This window comes from Gallinula chloropus (genome assembly GCF_964237585.1).
Source record: "Gallinula chloropus genome assembly, chromosome: 1".
Taxonomy (NCBI): Eukaryota; Metazoa; Chordata; class Aves; order Gruiformes; family Rallidae; genus Gallinula; species Gallinula chloropus.
The window spans coordinates 206,971,400-206,983,403 of record NC_140085.1 but is presented as its reverse complement, the minus strand read 5'-3'; the positions used below and the strand labels follow the sequence as shown (position 1 = coordinate 206,983,403).

Genomic DNA, 12,004 nt, shown 5'->3' with positions numbered 1-12,004 from the left:
CCAGCCACTATTTTTTGGGTGGGAATAGGGTAGGGGAAAGCATTTTCAAAGCATTCCACATACAGTAACAACAGCAAGAGAAGAAAAAACCTAAATGGGATTACACAGAGGTGATCAAGGGTAGCTTTTTACTTAAGAACATTTGATAATCACAAAGAAAACTATGGGAAAAATTTTAATAACTGAAATGGGCAGATAGAATTTATCTTCAAAGTCGATGTAAAAAATCAGGACAGTTGTCACACTTCTAAGCAAAACAAGTATCTGGATAGTCAAGTCAGCTGAACAAAAAAAGGTGTGATCATAAGTTTGTTTTACAAGATTATTACACAATCACAGAATCACAAGGTTGGAAAGACCTCTGAAGATCATCAAGTCCAACCATTCCCATCCTAAGCTAAACCATATCCTTAAGTACCTCATCTACCCTTTTTTTGAACGCATCCAGGGAAGGTGACTCAACCCCCTCCCTGGGCAGCCTGTTCCAGGCCCTCACAACTCTTTCAGTAAAAGTTTTTTTTCTAATGTCCAATCTAAACCTGCCCTGACACAGCTTCATGCCATTTCCCCTTGTCCTATCACCTGTCACCTGGCTGAAGAGACCATTGTCCACCTCTCTACAACCTCCCTTCAGGTAGTTGTAGGTGACAAGGTCTCCCCTCAGCCTCCTCTTCTCCAGGCTAAACAGCCCCAGCTTCCTCAGCTGCTCCTCATAGGATTTGCCCTCCAGCCCCTTCACCAGCCTGGTTGCCCTTCTCTGCACTTGCTCAAGGACCTCAACGTCCTTCTTATGGTGAGGAGCCCAGAACTGGACACAGTACTCAAGGTGTGGCCTCACCAATGCTGAGTACAGGGGCACAATCACCTTCCCAGAACTACTGGCCATGCTGGTTTTGATACAAGCCAAGATGCCATTGGCCTTCTTGGCTGCCTGGGCACACTGCTGGCTCATATTCAGCCTGCAGTCACCCAACAGCCCCAGGTCCTTCTCTGCCTGACAGCTCTCCAACCAGTCTCTCCCAACTCTCCCACCCACTTTTTTTTTTTCTTCTCCACACATGTACACACGTTCATGCATGAACACACACCCCTCCCTCCACCCCCTTGCCCCATAATCAAACTTACCTGGACAGTACCAAAACCAAGTTCTACAACTTGGCCTCGATACCACATGGTATCTGATCCTCTTACAACACAAGCTTCTCCCTTTTTCCAGGGGTAGGGTTCCAGACAACCAAGGCATCTGAAGGTATTTTGTATTTCACTCATTAGATTTTTTAGTTCAGTTTCTGGGGGGAGGATATAAAATAATTCAAACTTGTCTTGTTACAGGTTAGCACAAACTATTTCATCTGAATCTGCTGCATATTAGCTATTGAAGACATATATAAACATAAAATACATGTGCTGCTCCAAAAAATGGTAGAATTTATATATTCTGATAGAATATGTATGTTCAACTTGTAGTATACACAAACGAGCTACTGCTTGAACAAGAAATAAACTGCATCTCCAACTGTGAAGCCATTCAGTAATTTTGGACTCCTATCTCAGAGAAGATGGGTCTATAAATTCTGCAACAGACTGTGGCAGCTCTAATGCAAGAGACTTTCCATGGACAAAACAGATTCCCAGAGAGTTGCAGGACACCATGAAATAACACTAAACAGGTGCCCAAAAGATCCTCTTCTACTATGTGCACAGTGTACAGCAGCATCTGCACGAAGAATAGTCTTGGGCAAGTGGGGTGACTGCTCTTTGAATTTCAGATTTTTACGATATGATCCAATAGTTAAATGTAAAGAAAAATGACTGTTCTCAGTTGTAAACATTTCTATAAAGCACAACATTATCATGGCACTGAAGACTGACACTGCATTTGTCAGCTGCACATGTACCTCTTTCGAACAGTACAAACTATTAAGAGATACTGAATCTATCACACTACAGATAAAGAGCTCAAGGAAACTACATACTGAGTTTAAACTGAAGGAAAAGAACCTAGTAATATTTGAGAACCAGGCTAACCTCTGAGCATCACAATAGTAAAGTGTACTACAATCTCAACACTATAAAGCACTTGTGGCTTTACTCATACTACTTAGAGAGGAAAGGCAAGTAACCTGCCAGTCCAAGCGCTTGGGGTTTTTGATTTCTTGGGAGCATAAAGGACAGGAGAGCTGATTTTGGTAGTTTAAGGATACAGTGACACCTCCTGGGGATTTTGTTTTGTTCACTGAGAAGCTGCAGGACCTCTCCCCACTGCTGTGGAGAAAGGGGTGTATGGCCATGCACCCCTCTTCCCCCTACACCAAAGGCCCCAAGAGTTCCCAGCTGCAATCCTCCCCAACAGGAATCTTCTAGAACGGTGTTCCGATACAGAACACGCACACTAACACACAGATCAGCTGTATTTTGACATATCAAAGACTTCAGATTCATAGACATTAACGTATATTCTTCAGTGTAATCTTACCAAATGATTTTGGTATTATATAGATAGTTCCATCATGTCCAACAGAACTTACTACAGCTTGAAAAATTTTGGCTTCAGGTATAACGGGGCATTTATATATGTCACCAGTTCCTGAAGCAAGCAGTGACTTCGATGCACCCTTGGAAACAGTGATGCTTTTTTCCTCTGGAGGAGTGCTGTCTCTCACACATGCAGTTTTGGAATGGCAATCATCCAGTTGTGTGTCCTCTTGGTGTAAATGTACTTTTGGATGTTCCTTGGAGACTGAGCAAGCCTCACCAGCTGTATCAGTTCTAGCAGATGCAATCAAACATATTGACTGATAAACAACTTGGAAAGTGTAAAAGAACAAAATAATAGAAGCAAGAAATCAAACACAGAGACAGCAAATGCTTGTTAAAATACTGTCAAACATCTCATCTACCAGCTTAAAGAACAGAAATATGCAATGGATACAATTGATAATGTTTGTACTCAGATAAGTTCTGTAAAGATGGAGTAATGTGGCTACATATGCTATAAAACTCAATCCAAATTTTTAGTTTACTTATTAGCTTATCACAGTGTGAATATAGAGTCTGAAAGAATATAAAAGCATCCAAACCTTCTGTTCCTAAAAACCAAACCCTTCTTAACGAGGTGTTCTGAAATATCCATCAATTGTCCTGTTTCATCTTTGCAAAGAATTTTCACAGGCAATGCACAAGCCACATCACTGTCCTGAAAAAACGAGAGTTGGACAACATATTACAATAGGCATTTCCTCTGGACTACAGGCCTATAGTTCATTTTACTGGAACTGACATCACTGAACAACCTATCAGGAGACACAAAGTTTATTTAATCTATGTCACAGTTCCCATAATTTTACCAAGCGTTCTAAACATGACATTAAAAAGAGTAACTGAATGAAATCTTGCTTCTTCCCTTAGCTGTTTTAGAGTAAACTGCCACACACTTGTTTCTCTCCAGCAGGGGCTTGAAACTCACTCATAACTTTGTTCATCAGTGCTTTTGTTTCCAGACACATTGCAAAAACTCACTGGCAGGTGCCCACAAACACTAAACAGATCAAAACTTGTAGTTACTAGTGGAAGAAATCAATTACTAACTAAGTTCATACAGCATCACACTCGTCCTTTCAGTTTCTGAGCCTTGAAAAATAATATAGTCATTGAAAATTCTCATCAAGAACATGAGCATCCACCCACAAAAGTTGTCAGCATCCAGTAATCCCAAAGATGTACATATTACTCTTCAGTAACTAAATATACCTCAGACTCTGTACTTACCACACAGGGCAGCCAAAGTGCTCTAATGCTCCAGCAGTAACCGTAATGCAGGAAAAAGAAAAATCACCTTTTTCCCTACAGCAAACAGCAATCTCAGTGAGTTCCACTAAGGGCATTTTGAAGCTATTTGCAAAAAGCTAAATTAACAGACAACCTGACAGAAATTTTACAAATACTGGCAGTTTTCATTACAGACCTGTATGATTATTTTTACTTGCGCTCCGGTTAGGTAGTAGGATAAACACTCACAAACTGTTGCTGTCCACTGTGTGCTTCCACCTGTTGGTCTAACAGAACAAATTGTAATCTCCTTTAGTACAAAAGAAATTGTCATCTCCTGAGCTTAACCACAAGCCTTCACTGAAATTTTGGTATTTCTTTTTTAAAGTGCCTGAATGGTCAGGAAAAAAAGACATCCTGCATTACAGTCAGCAGTAAACAGTTGTTTGTCTCTGGATGTGTATGACAGGATGAATTCAAAAATATAACCCTAGAACTTCTGGAACTCATGATCCTTATCATTTTGAAGTATGAAACCTGACTTAACAAAGGAAAATCCCTATTTTATCTGTAAATTAGGCTTTCTGTATTTATTAAGGGAACAAGTATTACAAGTGTCGTAATTTTTTCTTCACAGTTGAGACATGCAAACAAATGTATGGAGGAATACCCCAGTTCTCTCTTTTATACAGTCTAGAAAAGACAAACTACCATACATTTTAACAAGATTTGATTAAACTCAAGTTCTGAGCCATGTAAAAAAGTATTCCGTAAAATAAGAAAAACTTCTATCATCTGCATAATATATTTTTTCATAGAAACATTCTTTCTTTCTGTAGCAAAGTTGCTGCTTTATTGGTCTGTAGTGTAACTCTTAGACCCCCCTCCCCAAAATGTGTTATAAAACAAATCACAGCTGTCATCCTACTTCTTTACTCTAAAAGAAAACTACATCCAAATCTCAGATAACCAGTGCTAACAACAGGAAAACATTAACTTATGTCATTGTTAAATTTCTAAGGGAAAGGCTACCTTATATCTGCCAAGGAACATTCTATTGCTAATGCCTTCACTGTCTTCATATTTTCCTCAAGTTTTCTTAAACAGCTGATATCCACTACTTTCTCAGCTCCAGAATCATAAAGTATTACCTGTTACAAAGAAAAAACACATTGAAACATTAAAAAACCTCTATCAGTGTTATCTGTAACAAACAGTAACTCAAAGTGTGCCTGAATAACTAAATACAATTCAAACTAACATAACCAGGATTCAACCAAGGGTCTTTGCACTGCAGTACTGCAACACACAACACAAATGGCTACCACAGCGTTCCAAGAGGACAAAACACGTAAGTGTGCTCAAAGGGGGTCAAACAAGTTTACAAAGGCTGTTGCTTGAGTAAGACAATTTCTTTTCCTGTTCTTCAGTTATGTCAGTATATTTAAATTTGTAAACCTAGAAACACTGAAACAGCTCCTCTCCACTCCTTGTTTTTTATTTTGACGTGGTTAGATAGCTATTCCAGGGCTCTTAGCCTTAGAAAGCAGATGATGCAAAAGAGAAGTATAGGAAGTCCCACTTCTGCTCCTGTTGAGGGGTGTCCCACAAGGAGTGCCTGCACCTTCAAGGTCCCTTCCAGCCCAAACCAGCCTATGATCTGATTCATAATCAGATGACAGTTGAGAACACCAGTGTTAATCCAGTCAGTCCTGGATTATTTGTACGATTAAAAAGACACTCTTACGCTTAAGTAGTTGTCTACTCACAAATGCCCTGTATTCTTTTCCAGTGAGCGCAACAAAAGCATGTTTAGAACAGCTCTGTGTTGCAAAATGTAGTGTAAATTTACACAAAGTCAACCTCATGAGCCCTCCTCAGCTATCAGGTTCACTGCTAACGGCATCTGAGCTTTGACCAGACCATAATTTTCTTTTGCAGTGATGTATAATGTAGCTTATAACTCTCGATGAAAGCAAAAGGCGGAATGAGAATATATTAACACAAAAGCAAGCAGCAAATATTTGTCATTATTTTAATCAATGAATGCTTACAAACCTAGAAGGATGAATCCTGTTACGATTAATAGGCTTACCTCTACACTTGTTTCAGAGACAATCCTGCTTATTTGACCTCTTTGCCATTGTTTCAAATCAAGTACATGAACAGCACAACGCATACCACTTTCCCACTTCACACTCTGGGGCTGGGTTTCTCTGTAGTTGGCAGCCATCTTCTCCTGTAAACTAGCATTCAAATAAACACCTTTCCAGTGGTAAAGTTTTATACCGTGAGTAAGGGGCTTATTTTAGTCATTCACTGTGTAACTAGCATACAGAGAAGTTTTAGTAACTGTTCAACAGACACACAGTATAGTAGATTTTCTTTGTGATATGTTAGAAATACACGAAATAGAGCTTCAAAACACATGCTACCTGATTAAAAATCTGTAAAACTATTATGTTTTCTTAAAGAATGGAACGAATTGAGTGATCCTGACCCTTCTGCAAAGCACTATTAGAAAGATGCGCTATTTCCCTCTTAACAGCTTGTCCTGGTTCTGGCCAGGCAACTCTGCTCACCTATGCTGGCAGTTTAGGGAAATTTAATCTGTCCTGGCCAGAACCAGAACTCAGCTTGAGAGTGTACTACGTGGTGTCAAGACTACTTCAGTCATACTCTTGGTAGCTACTTGCAAGAATGTAAAAAGATGAAAGAAAGGAGAAATGGCAGAAGAAAAGCAACTTGCACTAAGCAATGACTTTTCTGTTTAACTGTCTTCAAACAACAGGCCCTATTACCGAAATGTTACCTAAGTATCAACGAAAGGAAGACTGAAACTGTGTCTAGAAACTGCCTTCAAGCCTGCCTAACTGCATATTAGAATCATCTGAAAAAAATAACTCAATTGAACTTCTATGACTTAGGATACCGGTATTATTTAACAAGATTTCTAATGAAGGAATGGGGAGGAGAAAAGAGGGAACAGAAAGATCCTTTCTAGATAGTTTTGCATTTACCACACCCCCAATACTTACTACTTGAAACATGAACTGAAATAGGAGTTATCACAAACTTAATCTGAGATCACAATATGTAATAAACCACAGCCTAGTGCCCATCTGTCTTCTGTTTCTGTACTTTCCTCAACAAAGCAAAAGCATTCAAAAAGAGTACTCAGTGACAAATACAACCCTAATCAGAGTTTGCTCTAACTATACTTAATCAGTTTGTCCTAAGAATGCTTGAGAAAAATTCTTTGAGTTTTAGTACCTTTTCAGTATAGTTTCTGATGACAGCCATCGTACAAAAATTTTACTAGGGGACACAACATGACTAATCCTTGCTTGTAGTTCTTTCTTAGAAAGTGATCTATAGTCTACTTCATCCACAGGTTCCATGTCTGCAGGATTTAAAGCTTCTGAGGGTTCGGAAATTTCTTCTAGAGGAACATCCCATATTTCATTAGGCCACACAGCAGTACTTTCAGCATATCTGTGAAGAGCATAAAATAATTACAATGGAAAGTTTAAAACACATTTTAAAGTGAAAAAGAGCTCAATAACCAGATTTCAACATGTCTAGCATCATTCAACATGAAGAGTGACTAAAGAATAACTTAGAAAAGCAGGAAAAATCCCAACAAAAGCCAAAAGCATTTCTAAATGCTACTTCTGAAATGCTCATGATAGTAACATTTTTGTTCTCCTTCAGAAGGTATCCTTGCACTTTCCACTGTCAGCTGAAACACTACACATACAGGCTGCGAGGAGAAAAGCAAGCCTGACACAAATGGTCTGCTGCACACTAATGTTCGTATCTGTCTTAAAAGAACTTAAACTGGCTGTCACTGGCCTTGACAAGTGGACCCTCAACTGGGTTAAAAACTGGCTGGATGGACAAGCCCAAAGGGTGGTGGTGAATGGAAGCAAATCCAGCTGGAGGCCGGTCACGAGTGGTGTCCCCCAGGGCTCAGTCCAGATCTTACTCAACATCTTTATCAGTGACCTCGATGAAGGGATTGAATGCTCCCTCAGTAAGTTTGCAGATGACACTAAACTGGGAGGAAGTGTTGATCTGCCTGAGGGTAGGGAGGCTCTTCAGAGGGATCTGAACAGACTGGACCGATGGGCTGAGACCAATGGGATGAAGTTTAATGAGGCCAAGTGCAGAGTGCTGAACATGGCACATAACAACCCCATGCAGCGCTACAGGCTTGGGGGAGACTGGCTGGAGAGCTGTCAGGCAGAAAAGGACCTGGGGGTGTTGGCTGACTGCAAGCTGAGCATGAGCCAGCAGTGTGCCCAGGTGGCCAAGAAAGCCAATGGCATCCTGGCTTGTATCAAAAGCCGTGTGGCCAGTAGGTCTGGGGAGGTGATTGTGCCCCTGTACTCGGCATTGGTGAGGCCACACCTCGAGTACTGTGTCCAGTTCTGGGCTCCCCACCATAAGAAGGACATTGAGGTCCTGGAGCAAGTGCAGAGAAGGGCAACCAGGCTGATGAAGGGGCTGGAGGGCAAATCATATGAGGAACGGCTAAGGGAGCTGGGGCTGTTTAGCCTGGAGAAGAGGAGGCTGAAGGGAGACCTTATCACCACCTACAACTACCTGAAGGGAGGTTGTAGAGATGGAGGCGATGGTCTCTTCAGCCATGTGACAGGAGATAGGACAAGGGGAAATGGCATGAAGCTGTGCCAGGGCAGGGTTAGACTGGACATTAGAAAAAAAAAAATTTACTGAAAGAGTTGTCAGTTGAACAGGCTGCCCAGGGAGGTGGTTGAGTCACCTTCCCTGGATGCGTTCAAAAAAAGGGTAGATGAGGTACTTAGGGATATGGTTTAGCTTTGGGTGGGAATGGTTGGACTTGATCTTCAACGGTCTCTTCCAACCTTGTTATTCTGTGAAATTACTAATATCATGCTTCTGGAAAGCAATGTTGCCTCAAAGTGAAAGCTCAACATTCCTCTATCACTATATGTAAATATTCCTTTCAGAAATTAACACTATTAGCATTATTTAAACATTTACCTTTCCAGCACTCCCTGAGGATACAAACACAACAAAACTGGTGCTAGTACTTTCCCCAAGTACATAACTAAATGAGTACAGTCATGGTAATACCTTGACTCAAGTTGTGCGAACTAGATAAAATAAAGCCCAACAGCAATCAAGAGTTGGCTGGTATGTATTTTGAGCTCTGCTTAGCACAAGTTTGTGAATTATGCCAACTAGAGATGTTAAGACACTGAAGCTTGAAAAAACCAACTGTTAATGCACAAGAACTGGTTTCTTGTATATGTCACTGACAAAAAGAGACAGTGAGCCTGAGTAACTGCTGGCCCTTTCATCAGTGTTTGAAAACTAGGAACAAAAGAATAATTACTGATTTTCATTCACAAAACTTGTGACTTGTCTTTTTAAAAAGCCAACAAACAAAATAATGCAACGGTGTTATCCCCCTCATCAGCCCTATCTTCCCCAGCAGGCTTCCCAACTCTTCTGTCGCTTGCAGCAGGTTATCTGAGTGACAGTTTTCTAACACCGGACCTTCCAAAGAGATGACTAACTTTAGGTGCAGATTTAACACACAGAAGTTGTATTTTTTGCCTTACAAGGGAGTGGAAATCTTCATGATAACCAGTTTGGAAAGATCTAGCACCTAATCATACATTACAAGCATGATGCAAACATGAACTCCAACTTTTGAATCCACTGCGATCTATTATGTTAGTTAAGATTTAGTTTGAAAAGTCAGCTGTGACAAACTGCAGAGTTACACTCTGTAACTTAAGCCAGTTGATGAATGTGATTTATAATGAATTTATCATGGTTGTGGTAAATTCCAGCCACTGGAGGTCACATACTAAGGCCAGTAATGTTGTTACAGAAATCCAGTATTTCTTAACACTTCAAAGTTATGCACAGTGTATTTACCCATGTATGTAGGATGCTAGGTCTTCTTTAACCAGCTGGGAGTTAATACTACAGCTTCTTCCATGAACAGTGAAGGAGTCAAAGAGTTCAACAGATAAGATGTTACCATCTAAAATTTCTGTGAACATAAACAGAATTAGCGCCAGTCAATGACAGCATAATGACTATAGTTTTGGAGACACACCAAATGGTATGAAGAGGTAACATTTGGTAAAGTTACATTTGACTTATAAAATAATTGATTCTGGACATCAGCAATCTGCAGCTCTGCAGAATTAACTTGCCAGCAATTACAAAATATAATTGTACAAGGAAAGGGATTGCTACACGTAAATTGCATTTTCTTAGCTGGATTCCAAACCACTACTCCACCAGTGTTGAAAATAAATAGCTGTGTATTAAGAATAAATGATATGGAGCAAAATCCTACTAAGGCATGTATGTGTTTACCAAAAATTCTTTTTGGTTTTTTTAATGTTTCAGCCTAGCAGCAACCACACTCTAAGCTACCACACCTCAGGAAGTGAAGACAGTCAAGGATAACTAGTGCTTCTGGAAACAAGCCAGTCTTAATAAACCAGGATATTTGTATCACTTAATGCTGCTATGGTATGTTGGAAAAGACATAAACAGAGCTTCTGTCAGAAGCTGTATCTGTTACATCTGCTCCAATTAGTTCATGTTTAGGTATTTCAAGTATTAACATAAGCATTTCAAATGAATACTCTTTAAAATATGAAAGAGGTGTTTTTACATGAGTTAATTTTGTAACATTTAAATATGAATGAATAAATTTCTGATGACTTACCAACCACTGAACACAGCATAAGTTTATCTTCAGTCATTTCTTTAAACCTTTCCTTGGCTTCTCTGTTCCACTCCTTTGCCCCTTTATAAGGCTCAATACAAGCCAGCCTGCATGCGATTGCCTGAAGAATAACTCAAATTACCTATCTATCATCACAAAACAAGACCATCTCATTACAGCCAAGTCACAGCCTTTGCTTCATGCTCATGCAGGACAAGACAGTGTGACCTTGGTTTATGATTCCACATTGCTACTATCTGATTTAAGATGATCCCTCCTTCCCACTGGCTGCTGAGCACTGAACCTCAGGTTCAGATAAATTCTCACTGAAATAGAAAGAGTTTACTTCTCCCTGATGCCTTCTGCAGTTAGGCATAGAACTGGCTGCAGAGATCAGGAAAGATTTCTGCAGAGAGGTGATAAAAGAATGCCCTCATCCTGTTTTGCTTACAGTGTAATAACCCACACTCAAAGCATCTGAGATTAACGTGACTATAGCACTGCAGAAGTCTGAAGGACTAAACACAAAGGCAGCACAGTATCTATGTCAGAAAACTCCTGGCAGATTTTTGAAAGGTATTAATTAGGAGACATTAAACATGGACTGAGAGGATATGGAGTACTTTGATCAGAGAAGTTTTTGTTTAGCATCTGTACTGCAAGATTTGGTAGCTACACCATGGCTCAATTTTAAATTAACACTTATTATTTTTTCCTCCTGCTTGCTGCACTGAAATAGAGATGAGTAACACAGGTGAGGGAAAGGAGGAGAAAGGAAATAAAGACAATAGAAATGAGAATATTTTAAGCAGACATTCTTAGTATACAGTCAGGAATACGAAAATGAGACAGACTGACAGGTTAAAGAACCATTAAAAGAAAGGGTTGTGGATAACAAAATCAACACTACATTAAGCACTGCTCATTCCAGTCTTGGCCAGTATTTATGCACTATCCTGGTTCATTAAAATGGCTGCAAACTGTATTAATGGGCTGAAAAAAGTCTGACTTCTCTTATAACAGCCTGATTCAAATGCCTTCAAGCAACTTACATTTGAGGCAATGCAATGTGATCACATGTAAAGAATTACCAAGGCTTGTACTGCAACAGGCTAGAGCTGCACAAGCAGCCTCACTGCTGATACTCTTACCTCCTGCATGCTTGCTTTTGCAATCTTGTGTTTGTTCATGTTTCCAAGAATTTTAAATCCTTAAAAAGTAATTCTTTTAATAGAACATATTTGAAGTCATAGCAACAAAAAAGCAGACTCAAGTGTGCTGATCTATTACTTGCATTAAAACTAACAGGAAACACCGTGCCAGAGCATTTCCACCATAACCTATGTATAGCATAAGCGTGCTGAAATTTGAGAGAAACTGACAGGTTTCAGGTTCTTTAGACCATTCTCTAGCAATCATACACCCATCTGCATTTGTGATTCTTTAGCCCCTTCTCCTTTATGTTCAAGGAGAGGAAGCCCAGCAGTACAAGCT

At 39.9% G+C, this 12,004-nt stretch overlaps 1 protein-coding gene across 1 annotated transcript in view; it reads right to left on the bottom strand.

Annotated features, from left to right (window-relative positions):
• Positions 1–12,004, bottom strand: part of RNF17 (ring finger protein 17) — a gene marked incomplete at both ends in the record, with an annotated part of 42,851 nt that overhangs the window by 9,311 nt on the left and 21,536 nt on the right. The window contains 9 exons of the mRNA XM_084260170.1: positions 1,126–1,289; positions 2,477–2,769; positions 3,081–3,196; positions 3,965–4,055; positions 4,801–4,919; positions 5,864–6,014; positions 7,042–7,263; positions 9,703–9,820; positions 10,511–10,631. Of these exons, the coding sequence (XP_084116296.1) occupies positions 1,126–1,289; positions 2,477–2,769; positions 3,081–3,196; positions 3,965–4,055; positions 4,801–4,919; positions 5,864–6,014; positions 7,042–7,263; positions 9,703–9,820; positions 10,511–10,631 (1,395 nt within the window). The remainder of the gene's footprint in view (positions 1–1,125; positions 1,290–2,476; positions 2,770–3,080; positions 3,197–3,964; positions 4,056–4,800; positions 4,920–5,863; positions 6,015–7,041; positions 7,264–9,702; positions 9,821–10,510; positions 10,632–12,004) is intronic.